We start from the raw sequence: 21,939 nt of genomic DNA on the forward strand, positions 1-21,939 counted from the left end.
GAACAGCAACCTCTGTGTCATAAATTCACCAGGCGTGGTGGGAGAGATTTAAAAAAAAAAAAAAAAGAAATCCAAGGAAGACAGTAACTGTTCAGGTGAGGAGCACAGTATCCTTCTCCATCAAAGGACCTGGATGTCCTCTGTTTTGAGAAAGGAAGAAGGTAGAGTATGAAGCACTGAGGATCACTTGGGGAGCCAGATGAGTAGATAATAAAAATTTGGGATCTTTAGATTTGAGGAAATTACAATAGCAGGGCTTCAGCTGATAAAAATGAACTTTGTGTCCTGACCTTGCTGGAGACCCCACTCCACTCTTTGTAATGAAACAACAAAGAATTTTAATGTATGTAGCTGTTTGTGCAGCTGGTGATAATTTAACAACTTTCTGTCACAAAATAAAGGGGTTTACAGTAACAAAGGATCTAGCAAGTGCATAAAGTCTTTTATTGAACTGCTGATGAAAGATACATGAGAGCATATTTAACATAATATTAAGTTTTTGGGGGTGCAGTGGGTAAGAGTAATTCTGCTGGTGAAAACTTTTCTCTTTGATCCTGAGATACACTGGCAAAACAAAGAGTGGGGAAAAACAAAATGCAGATACAGCGTCAGCAAAGGTAATTCTAAAGATTTTTTAAAGGTTATTGATATGTTTGGATCATGAATTTGTGCCTTTAGTATGTCATGGTGGATAGAAATCCCATGTGAGAAGATATTTGAAAAGATAGAAGAGTTGTTAAAAGAACAAGACCCAAGAGAAATTTGGAGTATAAAGATGCTAAAGTGAAGGGCTAAATCTATGAATTGATCTCTTTTCTGTATTGGAATGCTTGGTAGCTTTGGTAACACTGTAAATGGGGTTATTTCAGCATCCCTGGGTGTGATCATTGTGATTGCTCTGTGATGTGAAAAAATTGGTATTTTTAAATGCAAACTGTGTTTATGAAGACTGGAATTCTGTCTCCTAAGAGTAAAAGAATTATGTGTATGCTTTCAAAATATTTCAGAGAAAATTATTAATAAATAAAGGGAAACTCGGGAATACTGGAAAGGTAACGATGATTGTGTTACCAATAACACCTGGTCATCTATAAAATGCACAAAAAATAGAGCAAATTAATAACTGTATTTGGGTTTCAAAAGAAGATCTTTTAATATTGGATGCTAAAAATAAATGTAATTTCTTGTAAGTCAGCAAAGTAGACAAGTTAAAGGAAGTATACATTGGGGTTTTTTCAAAACATGTTGTTAAATGAATGCTACATAGAAAGATTAAGAAGAAAATGTGTTGTTATTTCCTGCTGTTCAATTAGAGTAAAACATAACTGATCTCTAGTTTAGAACAGAATATACACTTATCCAGATATTTCTTGAAGGGTAATAAATCTTAGGAATTACACATTTAGGTTTTGTGTATTCTGGGGAGGGTTGGTTGCGTGTGTGTCTAAAATTCTGTCCCTCTGTCACTAAAACACAGAATTTTTAGGTAGTCACAGTCCCATGACAGAGAAAGAAGCAGACAATGTTTTTTACTCTTGTTAATGCAGACAAATAATGCAGCATGTCCAATTTTCTGTACAGGAAAATTGTACATGGATCTAATAACTAACTCTCTTATTAGATGATTTAGCTAATGACATTACGACAGGAGGGTGTGCTTCTTCTCCTTGAAAGGAATCAAGAGTAGGTGTAAAATCTTAAAAAGAATGAGCCAGGCAATTTTAATTAATAAATTTTGACATGTTGCCTTTGACCTCACGATGAATTCGACAGATTTACATCTTTTTTATGTCTCTGTTAGTTGTCATCACACAAAACAAAGGAATCCCTCTCTGCACATATAAACTACCTGTTTGGGTCACAACAGCATTAGATCTTTTTAGGGAGCATGTGGGTTCCTGTTTGATTAGGAATATTTTACATTTGTACTAAATTAGGAAAAAAATTATTTCAGTGTCTGCAGTCCTGATTTTTTTTTCAGTTATATTCATTCATTAAGCCATTCATCGGTTTTAATCAGTGGATTTATAGGAACTCAGAACTCTGACAAATATAATATGTAATATTATGTATTGAAATATAAATATGTAATATATATTATATTACATATACACAATATATTATGTATATGTAATATACTCAGAATGTTAATGGTAAAAGAGGACAGTTGTGCTCCTGACAGTTGGTCAGGAGAAGGAAGAGACAAGATAGAAACACTCCCCCCCTCACCCTGGACATGGCATCAGTTTCCAAACAATGTTCATAACGTTTTGTAATAGTAGTGCTTCACCCTGGAAATTCAGCAGGAAAGCTTTTCTTGTCCCCCTGTATGTGTGTAATCTCTGTCTATAAGTCCAAACAATCTTGAGTGGAAACAACATAAGTATCATCAGGACTGATGGAAAAGTCTCCTCAGAAAAGCTTTTTATGCATGTTGAATTTTCCTGCTGCAGAAGTTTCCTTCGTGCAGAATAAAAACCTGTCATCGTTCATCTACTAGTATTTAGAATAATAGCATGCTGCCTTGCTTCAGTCCCTGGGATGAGGATTCAGGATGCTGAAATATTAGACATGCTGGAGTGTGGCAGTGGAGAAACCCATCAATTCAGTTTGCTGGGAGAGAGGCACATTTAGCTGAGTAGAACAGCTCTGGCTCAAATGGAGGACACGTCTTCAGCAGGCAGGAATAATGTTTGAATATTGATAACACTGAATGACCAAATGTTTCTTTTTCTAAATATAAACAACTACATTAACAATGTATGTGACACTTTTTCAAAAGTAGCCTCTTGTTTGCAGAAACCCCAGGAATGGTACAGTCACTTCATACCCCATGTGATTGCTCATTCCTGTGAAGGGTTAAGACAAAACACACCACCCTATTTTTCTAGTTTGTAGAGTCCTGTTTGATCTCTGTGTAGATACTGTGGCTCATTAATTGGCAGCTTTTCTTCAGAAATTAATCTTTCACATTCTGAGGTTCGTTCTTTGAAAAGATGAAATATTTGCTGAGTTTTAGAAACAAAGAATTACTTTATTTTGCAAATATTGAGTTTTTGAGTTTGCTCTCTCCACGACTGGCATTTCAGTTCTAGTTTTTTAAATACTCTTTCAGGCATGTACCTAATTAAAGTATTGAGCTGCATCGCTTCCTCCTTTTCTGAGGGATACAGATCCAACCTCTTCCATGTGGTGGAGGTGGGTGGGGGAGGAGGACTGGTGGAATGTGGCTGGATCTCGTACAAATAGATGGAAAGGGAGCAGGTGGGAAGATGGGGAGACAGAACTTGGGGTCTCTTTTTTAAAGAGCCTACGAGTAGCTTATGTGAGGCAGTTCAGTTCATGCTTTTAAGGAAAGGCAAATAATTTAAAATGTTTTCAGGTTATTGTTTGAGCACGATCGCGCTCTGCTCTCTGCAGCAGCCTTATAAGGATGAGTGTTTAGAGGAGAAACAGAGATCAGTTCTGCTTCTCACTTTTACCTGCATAAAGGTGCAGCAAGAAGTGGTCTCTGGTGTCTGCTTGTCTGCATGGAGTGCACCAAGTGGGGTCAGTGCCGAAACACGGAGTGCTCTCCACGTAGGGAGGGCCAGATGCTGAAAAAGTACTGGCCACTCAAATGCTAAAGAAAACCAACAGCAACCAAGCACAGCCTCTGAGTTCAGGTAATTTCAAGCGAAAGTATTTCTAGACATTGGCTCAGAAGGTCTGCAGATACCTAAAAAGCCTGTAGCTGATCATCTGTTTCTGTGCAGCAGGTTTGTAGTAAGTAGATGGGGTTTTACCAGCATTTGGAGGAACCTCGGAAGACAAAAGCTTTTCACCCTCAGCCACTTTTCTGGGCTGCTCTATTCAAGTTATTCAGCACTATTTCCTGAGTCCCTGTGCAGCCTTGTTTTGTACAAAGTGTCTCTTCCAGCTTCTGAGGGATAGCTTAGAACTACTCTTCCTCTTACTGTGTCATTTTTCTCATGTTGTTTAGGAGTGGGATTGATGAGAGATACAACATCTCACATATGGGAGAAATAACAGTCAGTTACAGATCTCTTACTGTGTTTTTTTCTTTGCCAGCTTAGTCTTTGTTCTGCAAGGCCAGAAGTTTCTTAACTAAATTTTGCCTGGTATTACCAGCCAAAATAAATATAGCTATTTTTCCTGGTTTTTTTCTCAGTCTTTCTTTCTGGATTAGGTTTTACTTACTGTTTTTCTTATTGGCCAGTTTAAGTTTTACTTACTGTTTTTCTCATTGTTTCCACTTCTTTTTTTTGGAATTCACAGGGTCATCAGTAAAACAGCAATAAAGCTATATTACCAGGCATCATAACTGCACTGATGCTGTCTAATGAGTTTTCTAAAAATATTTCAGGTATTGTTTCTCTCCCTTCCCAGAGAATATTGGGATCCATTTCATGTATTTACCTACCTGACTCTGATTATTGGGATCAGACACAGTTCCGTTCCCTGGTATCTTAATGATATAATCAGAACTTTGTGAACTTTTTCTGAAAACAAGTAAGCTGAAAATTCCAATTCCAATCCTGGTAAACATGGTAGAAGGGGAGATGGTTTTCAGTCATATGTGCAGTTTTGGAAAGGAGGTGATAAACTGATTATCATTCTGAAACATCTTCATTATAGCTAAGGGAGGAAAACCTGTAGTGGTGACAGAGATGGGAGAATTTCTTTATACGAGGCTAGTGCTGATAATTCCATTTCTATGTTTTCTATTCTGTTGTCAACTACTGCAGGAAATTCATGCTTAAACTGCATCTTCCAGAAGATTTTGTGTCACTGATTGTATGGAAAGTTACATTAGTTTTTCAGAATGCTGCGGACTTGCAGTGTTTTAATGGTTTCAGAATGCAGCTGAACAAATTCAGGGAAGAAAATCCATTAAGAGCAATTAAATAAGAAGACATTTTGTCTGGCTTTGGAAACCTCTGAAGCACAAATCACTGGAGCTTGGGGAGGGTATTCTTGGGAGGGGAAGGCTTAAAATAGTGGTTGAAAAGTGAATTAAGTTATACTGAAATGTCACTTTAACAGCAGCATTTGAAGAGTTCCATGTTACTTCTGAATTGTACAATAGCTGTCCCCTCCCTCCAGGATCACCTCCTGGGAGTTATATTTCCATTTAGTGGCATGGTCTTTACCTTTTGGACAGCAAGGATGATTTGCTGATGAAATGCCCTCACTGGGTGTTGTCTAGAGCAGAATTACTCAGTGAAGCTACACAAGAATTCAAGAATTTCAGTATATATTACTGTGTTCACTCCCTCTGAAATCCATAAAAATACAATAACGTAAATGAAATCATCCATCTAGTTCATAATGGAGCGTTATAACCCTGTCTCCGTTCTGTTTCTGGTCTCAAAATCTAGGCAGAGAGAGCCCTCTGTCTGTCTAAAAGCTGTGAGTAACTTCTGAAGAAAAGCTTGTCTTGAAGGCACTTCCATTTCACTCAGGGTGTCTCTCAGAGGAATGTCAACCCTTTTTCTTTCTTAAACTTTCCTCCCTGTGCCTTATTGTCAACCAGATTCCTTGGGAGTCTCTCCTGGGTCACGATGACTGTAATACTGGCTTTTTTAGGAAGAGAACCTGTTGGTGCTGCTTGCTGGTGATTTTTTCTGACCTGGGCTTTCAGTCAAGAGAAAACTGAAGTGAAGAGATGACAAATGTCACTTGTCAAGACAAGCCCAGATGAGTGCAGCCACAGGAAGGCAACTTGTCTTGAACTGAGTATGAATATTAAGTGTTGATTGGAAAAATAGTACAAAATAAAAATGGCTCTAAAGGAACACAACTGGTACTTTTGGATTTTCTTAAATGCTACCATTCAATGGTTTTGCTAATTATAGCATTTTGCTAGACGTGTAACTCCAAATTTATGTGGCATCTTTCTGTGTTCCTTGTTAACTAACCCCTCTAAAACTTGATTTTTCTTTTTTTTTCTGGTTGTGTATTTTTAGTACATACGAAGGTGGAGATATTCTGTGTGTTTTGAGATGTTTGGGTGATTGAAGTCCAGGGAGCGAGTGCCAGAAGTAGGACTTTGCTTTGTCATGTGGCTGGAGCACAGGGAGTCACTGAGGTGTTGGGGCAATGTCTGGAAGCACTCAGTGCTCCCTTCCATGGTGACTTGTCTGTTCTGGCCGTGAAAAGGTGGTCGACAGTTTTGTACTTAGGAGGAAGAATGTGAGCTGCCATGTAAACAAACAGCTCTACTTAAGTGGAACAAAGTTTCTTGTCTCTGCTGTGTCATTCAAGTGTGAGATGAAAAGGTCTGGGTTTTCAAACCCCTCTAAATCCACAAGTGTTTGTCTTCTCCTGAGGCACTTTGGTAGGCTTTGCTTCCAGAAACAGAGAATGACGGGTGGGTGTTGTATGTAAGAAAGTCATGGATCTCATAAAGCCCAGTGACTCAAAATCCTGGATATGGAAACTCCCACTTCACTTAAATGCAAGTAAATAAAGTAGTATATTTTCTATTTGACGCCTTTGACAGGCAGCAGAGTTCTCCAGGGGGTTTGGGGAGGGCTGAAACGGGTTGTTAACCTGAGTTTTCTCTTTGTTTTACTGAAGAGAATCTGAATTTTAGGCCTGAAAAGTAATGATGAGAGGTCAGACACACAGTGAAGGCATTACACAGGTTTAAAGAAATGGTTGAGAGGCATAGCTACCATTCTGTGAAGTGTTAAGAGAAATTGAGAAGTACCATATATCTGATGATACGGAATCAGATATTTAATTATCCATTAAACAATCAGATATAGCCTGGACTTCTTAAAGCACATCCTAAGGTGGATGTGCTTGAGTTTAAGAACAGGATCAAATGTAATGCTGAAAACGTGTTAAAAAGAGAGAAGTGTTGCACAGAACTTCTTACTTTAAACGCTTCCACAAGACATCAAGCACAAATTGGACCTTCCAGAGAATGAGCTCATATTCTCTTCTTTTCCCTGATCATGAAGAGACCTTTTTTAGACTCCCTACCTGCCATTTCCCTATCTGTCAGAACAGGCTTTCAATGGCTGTGGTCTCCCAAGGAGTAAATTTTTTGTATTTTAAATTGGGAGTTCTTCCTAGCAGAGCAGTACCCAAGTACCCTTAATTAATTCCCATAATCTCCCCATACTGGTGCTCATTCTCTTGTACATTTAAGAGACACATTTCCTCTTTTGTTAAGCAAAGTACTGTAAAGAGTACTGATAATTTTAAGGTGCTATATTTGTGCCTGCCCATTTTGAGATCTGCTAGGTGACCACAAGGTGATGATCCCAGGTTTATGAAGCCATCCACATCATTTGTCTTCATGCCCTGGAAGTATCTCTGTCTTTCTGGGAGTGTGATTTACTTAATCTCTGGTATCTGCAATTAAAGAAATTCCATTATAATGGATAACTGGACCTTAAAAGAAAATATGAAAAAAACTGTAAAGTCTTTTTTGAAAATGTTACTTTCAATAAGAAGGTAGAGAGATTCAGATTACACTGGAGAGCAGTCACATGTTCAGAAAAGATGGGAGGTAACATACAGCATATATGTTTAAGGAGTCTTTAATGTTCTCCCAAGTATAAAAAATTTGTTAATTGCGAGGGGGGGGGAAGCCCCCACATCTTTGATCTGGGAAAATAAATGTAAATTGGTGTATATTAGACAGTGTCATGGAAAAGTTGTAACTGTGGGGGCTGGTATGAAATATTTAATTATTTTATGGTTGAATGGTTTTGATGATTGGGTGTGAAAGTGAATATTGATATTCTAAAATAGGAGATAAATTTTGCATGTTGAATGGTTCAAATTTAGAAGTACAGAAAAAGATTTTGGAGAATTGAGATGGCAAGTGGAACTTCATATGGCATGTCGAGATTTTTAAACAGTAGTATTTGAAACAAGTTGTATCACCATCTTATGTACCTGGTGTTTAGGAAACTGAGGTGAGTATCAGAAGAAGTAGAGAATGTGAAGACAAAATTTAGAAGCCCAAACAGTATTTAGTGTAATAAAGAACAATATAGAAGCCTGTACTGGAAAGCACGGTCTTATGTAAAAGATAAATATAGTTTAACGTGACATTTTACTGGAATCTAATCACCCTCCTCTCAGACACAGAACAGCAGAATGAAATTTCAGATAAATGATAAAATCATATCCAAGAACTGTTTGCAGAGGAGACAGACAGGAGGGAGGGTGAGCCAACACTTACCCATTAGAGGGTTAGAGAGGGATTCTGCTGACTTTTGCAGGATGAAGGGGGTATCCCCTCACACTGAGGAGCAGCAATTATAATGTAAAATTAATTTGTGGAACTCGAGCTTGGCAAGGTATCTTTAAATAAGAGCTCCCTGGAGTCTTGCAAAAGGATGTCAAATTAACAGAGGAGGAACAAATCCCTATATGATGGTGTTGGTTAATTTGCCCTCTGGTCCTCTCTTCCCCCATCCTTCAAGCTGTCACCTGAGTGTATAAGCAACAGAGTTTAGGAATAAACTGCCCCAGAGGAAAGACTTCTGAATTACCAACTTTCAGAGGTTTCTTACCTTTCCTAGTAAGGTAAGGTAATAGTTAGAACTGAAGAAAAACTAGTGGATTTAAAAATGTTTCGGTTCCTGATCCAAGACGGTTGTGGTGTTGTGCAGTTTTTCAGAGTCAATTTGTCAGAAGTTAAAACTGTTGACAGAAGCAATTAAGTAAATTCAGGTAGAGCAGCAGTGGTATAATGGTAAGAAGAAGAGGGATTAGTGAGGGAAAGCAAGCTGGGCTCTGCAGCAGATGAAGAGAGAGCAAAGTAGAGCAGTGCAGAATGAGCAGAGATGGGGACAGTGAAAGAAGTGTCCTGTCATTTGACTTGTATTTTTTTTTCTTGGTTTGCTTTGCTTTTAGAAATAGAAGGCCCTTAAATTCACTAGCATATATATTCCCAGAGTGGGCTGAAAAATTACTGATGTGCAGTTTTCTGTTAAGAAATGATGATTTGATGGAATTGCAGTGCTCTGTGGGAATGGTTGGTGGGCTGCCCAGCTGCTTTGCTCTGCTCTTGGCTGTGGGCCATCCTGTCTGCTCCCCCAGCTGCCTGTCATGTGGGCCTGCTGCCTTGGCTCTTGGATCCCATTTGAAGTATTTGTACATTCCAACAAATAAAACAGCAAATCACCAATTAGAACACCAATTAGTGATCACTACTTAACCAACTACAGTCTTAATTGGACAATCATTTTCAGTAATAATTGATTGATCCCTAACTAGCAACCATTAATCAATGATCTTACATTTCACTACTTAAAAAAAACCCTTTAAAAATGACATAATCTTGTTTTAGTTTTTGATATATTTATAGGAATACATAAAGTATATACCAAAATATGCTCTCCAATAACATTTTCGATTTTCAGATGTTACTGACTAGTATAAAAATCATGTAAAAATTAAAGCAGTCCGTGAGGGTTTTTTTCCCAAACTTGATACTCGAAATTTTGTTCCAAATGTGGGATTTTGTTCAGTTTGCAGAACAAACTGTTTTTATGCTGGAGCTAATGAAGCCTGGGCAATGACGAGCTGATGTCTGTTGTCCTTTCACACCTCCTGTCCTTTCTTCTCCCACTTAAGCACACACAAACTGAAATTCCTGTAGTTTTCCTAGTGCAGCATCCTGAATGACATCTTGTTCCCTCTGAGCAGGAAAAGCACATGCTTGATTTAAAGCTATGCTAATGGGCTAAGTGTCTCTTCCCAAAGAGGAGAGAGTAATTAAGCTGTGTATGCTTTCTGAAAGTAGGCTTTGGTTTGGGGACTCTTTTTTCTATCCAACAGGTATTTTCAGTGACATTCCTCAAGTTTTTAATCTTTGAGCTGCCTCGCTTTCTCTAAAATTCATTTGAAGGCAGCTAATAGGTTCAAGAGTTACTCAGCTAGAAAAAAACCAACATAAAAGCAGCAACAGCATTCTTAGGGGACTTGGTTAAAAATTAAGCTTTAAATTTTTCCATTAAGCAGAGTTCCAGATTCAGCTGGAACTACCTGGCACAATGTGGCTTAAGATTCGAGGGGAACAACCGTAGAGAGTTTTGCCACTTAATTTTTCTGACTGTTTTCCTTTGTTTTTACTGCTTTGTTTGTGTGTATTTGAATCTCTTTATAGTCATTCATGCCTTAGTGTGTTCAGCTTGTCCACTCCCCTTTTCTGTGGAGTGCTGCAGGTAGAACAGCTGTGTAATTAATGATAGTAAGGCTTTTTTCCAACACTGGTGATTCTCCAGCAGTGAGAACTGACAGGGAAATAATGGGGCTACTTGTCAACTCAGTGGGATTCCTATCTTTGCTGGAAAGGGTTAGAAAAATGGTGAATCAAGGACAGAAAATTCCATACTAGTAGCTCTACTTCATAAAATGTTATAAAGATGATAGGTATAGATAATGATGATCGTTTGCCATTATAAAAGAGAATAAAACACTTCAATAAACTGCCCAAATGTCATCTTGCAAAAAAGATGTTTCAGTGATGTTTGGATGTATACATGACTGACATTAGTTTCTGTGCTTTTATTGAAAATATTTTTGAAGAGATCTAATAGTTTTTGTCAGCTCAGCATATCTGGGTGGGGAAAGAGAGAAGCCAAATCCTCGAATAAGTATGAAATAAGAGCAGTACTTGTCAAAGAAAAACAGGGGTTGAGAAGAACTGCTCTGTGCTTAATTTGCTTGTGCTAATCAATGTTTGAGCCCCACCTGAAGGGTATGAATAAAATTAGGAAGAGCCTACAGGACACTGTTATGGGGGAATCTCTGGGAATTCACAGGATTGGGTGCCTCTCTGAAGTGCTTGTACACGAATGGATGCAGCATGGGCACAAATACAGGAAGAGTTGGAAATCCATATGCAATTGCAGGGCTGTGGTCTCACTGGGATCCCAGAGGTGCAGTGGGACAGCTCAGGCTCATCTCCTGTTTGCGCTCACGAAGAACTGGTTGTGAGGCAACATTGGCTGCTGGGGCTGTGAGATGGTGGAGTCCACAATCCTGGGACAAAGAAACAAGGCAAATGGGAGAATCAAAACTTCACACTTAGGAGAAGAGACCTTGGTTTGCTTAGGGATCAGCTTGGAAGAATTCCTTGGACATGGCCCTGGAGAGGTACTCACGAGAGGGGATGCTAATTTTGGAGAGTAACTTTCTCTGAGCTCCAGAACAGTCCACCCTGGCTTGCAGGACGTTACATTAAAAGGAAAAGAATTGTGCACAGATGAACACAATGCTTCTGAAAAAACTCAGGCATAAAAAGCATACAGGAGGAAGAAGCAAAGGTAGATGACACTGGAGGAATATGGAGACATCATCCAAGCGTTCAGGGATCACAAAAGGAAGGACAAAGCCCACATAGAGGTGAATGTGCTGAGGGACGGGAAGGGCAACAAGAGAGTTTCTGCAAGTGTACCAGCAGCAAAAGGAAGATGAAAGAATATGTGAGTCTGCTGCTGAATGAGGCAGGTAACAAAGGAAATGGAGAACACTGAGGTACTTAATATTAGCCTTCTTCACCTTGGTCTTTACTGGTAGGACTCACCTTCAGGATTCCAAGACCCTTGAGACCAGTGTGCAAGTCTAGACTCAGGAATACTTGCTCCCAATAGAGGAGGATCAAGTTTGGGAACATTTAAACAGATGGGATATCTGCAAGTCCACAGGACCTGATGGAATGCAACAATGAGTGCTGAGGGAGCTCATCTGTGTCACTATGAAACTACTCTCAGTTATCCTAGAAAGGTTGTGGGGATGGGAGCATTCCTGAGGCCTGGAAGAAAGGAAACGTCACTCCTGTCTCCAAGAGGGACAAGAACGAGGACCCAGGGAACAGCGGGCCAGTCAGCTTCACCTCCATCTTCATGAAGGTGATAGAGCACATTATCCTTGGCAGCTTGTTTCCAAGCTCGCTCAGGGCGGGAAGTCATCACTATGAATTTATGAAGGAGAAATAATGTTTGATGAACCTGATACCCATTTGCAACACAATGAGTAGCTTGGTAGAGGGGGTGAGAGCCGTGGATATTGTTTGTGTTTACTTTAGTAAGGCTTTCCACACTGTTTCACATAATATGGTCATAAACTGATGAAATACAGATTGGATGAGTGATCAGTGGGGTAGGTTGAAAACTGGCTCACCTGGGTTGAGAGGATTGTGATCAGCATCTGTCATGGTCTAATCCCACACATCAACTAAGTACCACACAGCCACTTGCTCACTCCCCCTTTTCCCAGCTGGTGGGATATGGGGGAGGATCAGGAGGAAAAAAAGAAGAGAACAACCTTGTGGGATGATATAAAAGCAGTTTAATAAGTGGAAAAAAACCCACATAATAATACTTTTGATAATACTTGTAATAACAGTAGTAATAGTTGTAATAAAAAGGAAAGTTAAAACCCAAGAAAAACAAGTGATGCACAATACAGTTGCTCACCACCCAGTGACCAATGCCAGCCTGTCTCTGAGCAGTGATCAGCCACTTCTGGCCAGCTCCCCTGTGTTTGTGTCCTGGACATGACTTTCTATGGTATGGGTTATCCCTTTGCCCAGTTTGGATCACTTGTCTTGGCCGTGTGCCCTCCCAGCTTCTTGTGCAGCTTCTCCCTGTCATAGCATGGGAAGCTGAAAAGTCTTTGGTTTGGGGTGAGAACCACTCAGCAACAACTAAAACATCCGTGTGTTATCAACATTATTCCCATCCTGAATCCAAAGCACAGCACTAAGCCAAGCTACTAAGAAGAAAATAAACTCTATCCCAGCCAGAACCAGGACAGCAACACAAAGTCCAGCTGGAGACCAGCCACACCAGTGGTTTACCCCACATGGGTTGGTAGTGGGGCCAGTGCTCTTTGTCATCTTGGGTTAATGACCTGTGTTATGGGGTAGAGTTCACCTTCAACAGGTTTGCAGAGAATACAAAACTAGGAAGAGAGAGCATAGTTGAGCTGCTGTTCAGAGGGAGCTAAACAGCCTACAGGAGCCTCATGGTGTTCGACAGAGGCCGAGTCCTGTGTCTGAGGAGGAACAACGCAGTGCACCAGTGCAGACTGGGGGCTGACAGGCTGGAAAGCAGCTCTGCAGGAAAGGCCTGGGGTGTCCTGGTGAAGGAGTTGACTCTGAGCCAGTGGCATCCTGGGCTGCGTAAGGCACAGCATCCCCATCAGGTTGGGGGGGGTGATCTTTCCTCTCTGCTGAGCTTGGGTGAGATGTGTGTGGAGTGCTGGCTCCAGTGCTGGCTCCTGAGAGACTGCAGCAAGTCCATGGGCCCATAGGACTGAGTAAGGGCTTGGAATATCTGTTGTACCAGGGGGCGGAGGCTGAGAGAGCTGGGGCTGTTCAGCCTGGAGAAGGCTCAGGTGCATCTTATCCAGCTGCACAGATAGAGCCGGAGTGTTCTTGGTGGTGCCTGGTGAAACAAGGAAAGGCAGCAGGCACAAAGAGAAAACACGAAATTAATTCTAAACACACAAAAATAAGTTTAATTAATTAATTGAGTGTGAAGGTGATTAAACAGTGAAGAAGGCTGCCCTGAGAGTTTGTGGGGCCACACATTTTTCAGTCCTTGGAGGCAGTCAAAACCCAACTGGACATCATCTTTGGAAACTTGCTCTGGTTGCCCCTTCGTTGAGCAGAGGGTTGGACTAGAAGATCTCCAGAGAGATCATCTCTTTTTGTGCAAACATTAGGCAAATTGGTTTCTTACAAAGCATCCAGTCTCAAATATGGCTTTCTGTTTGGAGTGAGTGGGTTTGTTTGTTTGTTTTGGGGTTTTATTGTTTTGGGGTTTTTTGTTTTTTAAATCATGTATCATACAAAATAAATTAGAAACTTTGTGATTGTTAACAGCATGCAGGGAATCCGAAGGGAGAGTATTAAATTTGATTAGGTGAATCATCTCTATAAAATGTCTGTCAGAGTGAATTTAGTCTTTATGCATTGCACAACACCTTTGCTCACTTGATTCGTTTGAGAAAAATATTGTTTTCTCTTTAAAATGCTTAAATTATTGAAAATATTTGTATCAAGTGAAAAATGAAGATGTTTACATCAAGTGAGATTTTATAAGCTTCAGTGGAAGGAACATAAGTCAGATATCTGTAGCAACAATCACAATTTAGACATTTGCTTGTCTGTCTGTCTGAGTGACAGATGTGAGGAGGTACAGTAGTTGGTCATTAATCCCTTTTGCCAAGGCCCTAAATTTGCTTATGGATAAGGAAATACCCAGTTTACAAAACTACACAGATTGCATCATTAAAGGAGAGGATTTGAGTTAGTTATTGTTGTTTTATCGTTTTGTCTTTCATATGAAAGTTCTCCCTATAAAGTGGGCATCGCACAGTGTGTTACTCAGGGGGTTTTGAAATTATTAATGTCTCGAGTTAGTTGCTGTTTGTGGGTTTTGATAATCTTCTTGTAGTCTTTTCTTCATGTACCCTGTTCTTTGCTGTGTGACAAGAAGCTTTTTCTGCAGATAGTGCTGGAAAGCCACTGGAGGGACAGTGTTGGATCAAGGCTCCCACTTCAGATTGTTCAAGCAGGTCTTGCCATGCGTGTTTTAGTCCATGAGTGAAAATGGGGCCATAGCAGTGTTTTGGTGGGACAGCAGTGCTCCTGAGAAGTTGGAGTAGTTTTCCATCAGGGGGGAGCTATAGGGAATGTGGAACTGTAGCACTGGTGGGGTGTTGCAAAGGGTGTGGACAAACATACTGTCTTTCCTGAAGAGGAGATGAGAAGGGAGCAGGATGGGGAGGAGAGTATAGTAATTTAAGAGATACCTACCACTTACAAAGGGGGAAAAAAATTAAACTTTGTAGATGGTGTGGGACTTTGGTTTATTTGGTTTTTATTAGTTTCATTTTTTTCTGCTTCACTTCTGTTAAGAATTTTTCTGTGAAAGGAAAAAAAAAAAGAAAGTATTTTTTATGAAGTAAGAAAGATTAGCCAGTTTTGTTCTACAACTAGTAGGTGTATTTTGGCAATACTTACTCTCTGAAAAGATCATCTTAAAGACAGTGAGGAATTACTTTGTAGTTATTTACCAAGATATTACAATGTGGAATTACTTTGTAGTTATTTCCCAAGATATGTCAGAATATATTTGTCACAGGAATAATGGTTTTTATGAATTAATTTCTTTCACATGGCTGCTGGGATGCAGGCACACACCCAGTAACAGATTTTTGACTATTGTGATTATTGCTCAAGAAGAGGGGTCATGCAAGCCTGTTAGAGATGGCTGTATTTTAGAGATCCTGATCACCTAATGATTTTTCAGGTGCTATAATATTTCTTGAAGACCTTGAAGGCAAAACTGATGATACTTCTCTGCAGTACTCCCCTCACAGGTACCTGAGTATTTCTGCAGGTGATGGAAACATGCAGAACATGTAGATAGGTAGCTCTCTTCTTCATGTTTGTACAAATGAAAACAAATTTTATTTGAACCCTCTCCTTCCTGAACACTTACATTCTCTGTCCTAGAGCCTGTCAGCTCCCAAAGGTGTGGAGCTGTTTGTGCACAGGAGCCCAATTGGAATTTTTTGTGCTGTACAAACTCTCCAGGGAGCTGTTACTACATATTGAGTAGTGTCAGGAGGAGGGATTAGGCACCACAGTGTCAAAACTTCATCTTTCTTTGTTTTTCCCCGGTAAAGAAATAAACATATTCACACATTGAAACACAAAAACTGTTCTTTTGCTCCGAACAGGTGGCCGAGAGACCCTGTGACCACAGGATGCGACGTAAACTGTAAACCCTTGTTTTCCTGGTTGGGTTTTTTGAGGAGCAGTGGCCGCCTGCCCACATGTGTCTCGTGCAGCCTGCAGTGACATGGGCTGGGCTGTGGGTTCCACTGGGACTTGGGCAGCTCAGGAAAGGGCTCAGACCTTGCTGGAGTTAATATGTCATCAAAGACTCCGGTTCCTGTCAGTAGTAAGCAAGTGAAAAACAGTCACTGGTCTCTCCTAAGGGTGCTGAACTCCATCTTTTTTCCACAATTTTCTTTCAGACTTCCACTAACTGACTACATGGGGACTTTGTTTCTCTTGTTTTGTTTATTTTGTAGTATGGTGAGGTACACACTGATCTCTGTCTAAATATTACCAACTTTTTAACGAGGGCATATTATTCTATGAATTATTTTACCACCATCTGGCCCTTCCCCATAGAGTCACAAAGAATCACGGAATTGTTAGAGTTGGAAGGGACCTCTGGAGATCATCCAGTCCAACCCCCCCTCTCCCAAGGCAGGATCACCTGGAGGAGGTGACTCAGGAACGTGTCCAGGTGGGTTTGGAATGTCTTCAGAGAGGAGGACTCCACACCCTCCCTGGGCAGCCTCTTCCAGTGCTCTGCCATCCTCAATTTAAAGTTATTCCTCATGTTGAGGTGGAACTTCTTGTGTTTTAGTTTATGGCTGTTGCTCCTTGTCCTGTCGCTGGGCACCACTGCAAAGAGCCTGGCACCAAACTCTGACACCCCCTTGGAGATATTTACTTGTATTGATAGAAGAAATGGTGTATTTGCCCACGTGTCTCATTGGTTAAGGACCTGCATGAAGGAGGCTGACAGGAGGCTGTGATGGCATTTCATGTTTTTATCCATCTTGTGCTGAGCCATAGATGCTGTTTTCTCTCAAGTCAAACATTGATATGTAGCTTAGGAGGCTTCAGTAGTGTTTGAAAAGTCACTGTAGGTTTGATTTGCATTTTGGTTGTAGCAGTGTAGGCTTAGAGAGCTTTTACTTATGTTCCAGTCTTTTGCTTGTGCTAATGCTGTTGTTTATGGGGGGCTACCAGTGAACTTGCCTGGGAGAACGATCCAGTTAAATAATCCTTTTTATCTGGTTATTAATAACTCAGATCAGTTCTGTCATTCAGTTGGCTGTAGTACTCTAAAACTGCTTGTGTCAGCACAAACGAGAGGCAGCGTTTGGGAATGTTTCTGAATCAGCACTACCATGGAACTATGGCAAAAACTGTTCCTTTTCATTTTTAAATGGCAAGGCCCTGGCTGGATGCTGCCCTGTGACTGCTTTGAGTCTTTAACATCTTTTTGTACTCTCCAGGAGTGCCTGCTGGAGAGATTTTCATTTGCAAGCATAACTTCTTGGTTAAGCCTTGTGTTTATAAAACAAGAATTTGGAGTCAGTAACAGGGTCTCAACTGCTTGTGGCAGATAAATGTGTTACTGGTGGAGAACATCTGGGCCCCGATGTGGCAGCCATACGTTCATAGAGTCAGTCCAAGATGGGTGTCTGTAATCTGAATGTGAGTGTGGCCACTTGTTAGATGGGACAGGTGCATTTTTCTGGCCCTGTGTTTATTGTAGATAAAGTGTCAATGTGATGGGCTGGGCTGTGTCTTTCTGCTGGATGTGCTGCCTGCACCCTTAAAGATGGAGAAAAAGGCTTTGTGTGGACTTGGCCTGAAATGCCTGGAGAACAGAACTCATGGAATGTTGGAGATCTGTTTCCATCTGCTGCTTCAAAGAGATTATGAACCAGTTGTTTGATAGAAGGCCTGTGAGATGGGTGGAGTCTTCCTCCTTGGTTAATTGGTTTTTTTTGCTTGATTGCTCAAAACAGACAAAAGTCTCAAATATGCTTATTCAGATCAGTTGCCTAAAAAGGTACATAGAGATGTATTTTTGCCTTCTGAGTTACCTGTCGACAAAAATGTATATGGCACACTGTTTATAAAATAGAATTGAACTGTTGTTCAGCCTTAAATAGTGCGTGTAAGTAGCAGAATGCACAATAAAAGCTTGGCAATTTTGTTAAATTGCATAAGCGTGGAAAATGGAAAGAGGTATTTGAGCCATCTAGTGGTTGGCATGAAACATATTAACATTTTTTGATAGTTCATAGAAAATGTGAATGATGCCAGCTTGGAAATAGCATTTCTGATTTCTCTGCTTTTAGTTGCATGGCTGTAGAATGAAAAAATCCAAACATTCAACTTCAGGTTTGAAGCACGGTCTGTTTTGGTTTGTATCTTTTTTTTAATCTAGATTTTAGTGAAAAGAAAGATCTGATAACATAAAAATTAAACTAGAAGTTAGTAGCCAAAGAATGAGTTTTGCTAGCATGAGGTCTTCAGAAAATGTGTGGGTTGTCAAGAAATTCAAGCAAAGGATTGTAATAAGATAATTTTGTTCTCTACTTCTCACTAAAAAAATGTTTGGAGGGAAAAAACTTGGCTTAAATTCTACCTCACCAGCTGTTTGTAGCAGGGACAAAATTACAAGAGTAATCCTTACTGGAACACATGGAATGGATATTCTTTGTGAGAAACTTGTCAAATAAAACTAACAGAGGCAACCAAAACCAGATTTCTTAAGGCAGGCTGTGTTGTGGTAAACAGAGTCACAGACTCTTATGGTTTTAAGAAAAAGGACATTTTGTAGGTGAAAATTTTATGTAATGATCCTGCTTGGTCCTGATCTGCATTAAGCTGTTGTAGCTTTTCATATTGGCTGTTACCAATAGGAACTTGTCTGCATGTTGAACTTGGTATTCTGCAAAAGTAATGAACTTTGTGTGTCTCTCTCCTTGAATTATTTGTGAGAAAGTACTGCCATGCATTGGAACACTGGGGTGTCTTCCAGTCCTTGTGAAAGTTCTGTTCCAGGTTCAAACTCAGTTTAAAATACATTTTTCAATCTCAGTTTATTAGATTGGTCTTAATATTGTGAACAAGCAGCACTAATGGTGTTACACGTGGTGTAGTGTGTCAGAAGAGATAAATTCATGATCCATACTGACATTTCAGAATTTGCACCTATACATTTGAGGTGAACTCGTAAATCTTGCCCTGTTTTTCACTGAGAAGACAGTGGCAGCTTAACATATTTTTGAGTCCTAAAAGGTTTTTAAGGCTAAAGGAGAGTGAGAGAAGAGTGGGGAAAACCAGTCACAGAATGAAGGACAGTGATGGTTTATTTGTATTTTAGTGGCATGAGGTCCATCTGAAAGCTTTATGTGAACTTGATACATAAATTACATTTTGACAAATCATCTGCATCTTGGTTCTCTTGTACCTTGAAAGTTGGTTCCTATTAACCCTTAGGATCAAAATATCATCAGGGAGACAATCCTTAATCTGTAACTTGCTTGGACTATAAATTGTGATGGAAATTAAATTCTTTGCAGTTTGAAGGGGTTTTAGTGGTCTGGCATATTTTTGTTTGAATTTTGCAGTGTGGCAAAGAAGGATTTTTGTGATCACTGTTATTCTCAATCTTTATGGTGATCTAGACTGAACTGAGATTGGGGGATGTCAGGGGGGATACTGGATAATTTTAAGTTCTGTTCTACAAATGAGCCTGACCCAAGCACAGTGAAGGTTCCTGGGGTGTGCTGTATTTTGTAGGCTTCCATGTTGCACATGTGAAAATCTATTTTACTTCCTCATTTAAAATGACACTTAAATCAAGGTATTACATATGCTCAGCTTTTGAGCTTGCCTTCCACCTCGTCTCTTGTTCCCAGAGCACACTGGGAAAGTGGAAAAAACGTGGAAGACCTTTTATCTTTATGATGTCCGTGTTGTGTTTTTGTTCAATTAAACAGGAATGTGGTTTTATGGCAGTATTAAAGTGTCATCCTCTATTGTTTATGCACTTCCCCCTCCACTTGTCCTGTTCACATGTTCCAGTGCTCTGATTGCCGTAGTATCTGGTCCTACCACAGCATTTTGTTGGAAGCTGTCCACTGCTGGAGCCATGATCCAGCTGTATTCGTGAAAGGATCTTTGGCATTTCCCCTGGTTTTAATTTGCATTTAGAAGACACAAATGAAGGATAATGAAATTGTCATATTAGGTCCTGTTTCTGATGAATGCTGCTCTTTGAGTTGTCTTCTGGTTACCAGTTATGTTTTAGGAGAAATTTGGTTATAACTTTGGTATCTGGATTGGTTTTAAGGCAAAACTAGGATTTGTGTGGAATTGCTTATAAATCGGATCTGTTGAAGAAGTGTGTGCAAGTGGAAGAGGGATTGTCTTGAAGTACAATCTTCAACAATGGAAACTCCAGCTCTTATCCATGTGTCAGCTTTAGGATCTATACCTGCTCTTTCAGAATCAGAATTATGTATAAGAAAAGCCTAAAAATGTGTCACAGGCAGCATGTGCAATGTTGTCTCCTGTAAATAATGGATTAGCTCTGCTAAATAGAAAACAACTGTGCTGTGGCCTAACTTTGCAAAGAAAAAGCAATTTGTTTATTTTTCAGAATTTAGGAAATATGTATTAATTATTTATAGAATGGGATAGTTAAACATTCATTAAAAATCATTAGTTTTCACTTTAGAAGTAAATCACAGTTTCTGTGAAAAGAAAATGGAGGGAAAATGGGTTTCCAGAAGGGGAATGTTTTTTGTTGTTTTGGTTTGTTTCTTCCCTTCAGCAGAATAGGGAGATAGGAAATAGAAATTTGATTAATGATGAAGAAATATGATTGTCATAGGTTTGAAGCTGATGGTCTGTATTTTTTGGTATTCAGAAAAGTGACATTTCCTTAAGCATATTTTCAGATTCATTTAATTAATGTTCTACATTAGACACAAATTACAGTGTGTAGCTTTGTTTACTTTTATGTAAGTATAAATTATTATGACTATGAAATAGTGTTTGGTAATAAATTTTTTATTATTATTATTATTATTATTATTATTATATTAAATTGCCAAAGATTTCCACTTCATCATTTCCTTCCCTGCTTTTGGACAAGTAGAACAGAGCACATCGGTTTCTCTGATGAAAAAGCACTTGAATATTATTATTACTTTTCCTCGAAAAATATCCCCTTTTTTGTGATTGTGGAGAATCACTTCTTTTTTTTAATGTCTACCCATCTTTTCATTCCTTCTTTTTGGTTCTTCCTGTTCAAGGTGAATTTTAAATACATATATCTTATAATGGAAATAGAATGTCAAAGGATGAAAAAAATACTGGAAACTGAATCTTAGAGCATATGGTTGTCTAATGTGGGTTTTAAACACTGTTTCTTTCCTTTACAGAATGCTGCCTTTTTATATGGCCTTGGTTTGGTCTACTTCCATTACAATGCCTTTCAATGGTAAGTTGGAATAAATTGATAGTTTTTGTGGTGTTTCGTGGATGTGTGAGTATTTCACCTTCAGTTCAGTGTGAGTGTGCCATAGTTTATTTTTGGTTTTATTATAGATACGATGTTTGCAGGTGAAACTGTCCTGGGTCACATACCTGACTTGGGGCAGCCACAGCAGTTGCTTGAAAAGGGAAAGCACTGACAGGAGAATTTTAGCTCCCTGTAACAGGCTTCAGCAAAGGGGATGGAGCAGAATGACTCAGCAGGCTTTTGTGAATTGTTGTTATCAACAGTCTGTAGCCTGTGCATGTTGGAAAGCCTGTTTACAAAAAACTTTCATCTTGGAAAAGAAGTGGGAAAATGGGCTTGTTTTCATTTCACTGGGTAGTCAGAAATTTTTACATCGGGGAGAGTTTTGGACGTGAGAAGCAGCACACCCAGACTTGAGTCAGAGTGTTTAAAACTGATGTAAAAACTGAGAGTTAAAGAGTGGTAATTTCTGTCATGGCTTTGGGGACTGAGCAGGGCTGCTGGGTGTGGGGCGAGGGTTGGTTTTCAGTTGGGGTTTTGGTTCTGCCTTGTCAGCAAACAGAATGGACTCAGTCACTGGAGTTCTACTGAAAGGTCCTCAGACTTTCATTTATTCCTGCAGGGAATGAAGTCAGTGTCATTGCAAAAATGTCAGAAGGGTGTAGTGTTGATATCAGTGCTTTGTTACACTCAGTGTGGAAACTGTTAGTACAGTAAGTGTGACTTTACTACTTGATTGGTTACTAGAAAGGTTCATTGTCTTACTGAGCTAAGCATGACTGCAGTTACAGTGACAGTGATGGGTTGGAGCAATGAG

The 21,939-nt window shown here is 39.7% G+C and overlaps 1 protein-coding gene across 16 annotated transcripts in view; it reads left to right on the forward strand.

Annotated features, from left to right (window-relative positions):
• Positions 1 to 21,939, forward strand: part of KDM6A (lysine demethylase 6A) — a 150,986-nt gene that overhangs the window by 53,562 nt on the left and 75,485 nt on the right. For all 16 annotated transcript variants that reach the window (XR_003535132.1, XR_003535135.1, XR_003535134.1 and 13 more), the window contains exon 5: positions 21,043 to 21,101. Coding sequence is in view for 8 of the 16 variants with exons in the window: in XM_027689155.1 (XP_027544956.1) it covers positions 21,043 to 21,101 (59 nt within the window). In the remaining 8 variants the exon portion in view is untranslated. The remainder of the gene's footprint in view (positions 1 to 21,042; positions 21,102 to 21,939) is intronic.

The sequence above is a fragment of the Neopelma chrysocephalum genome, unplaced genomic scaffold (genome assembly GCF_003984885.1).
Source record: "Neopelma chrysocephalum unplaced genomic scaffold, ASM398488v2 Primary Assembly neopelma1_76, whole genome shotgun sequence".
NCBI lineage: Eukaryota > Metazoa > Chordata > Aves > Passeriformes > Pipridae > Neopelma > Neopelma chrysocephalum.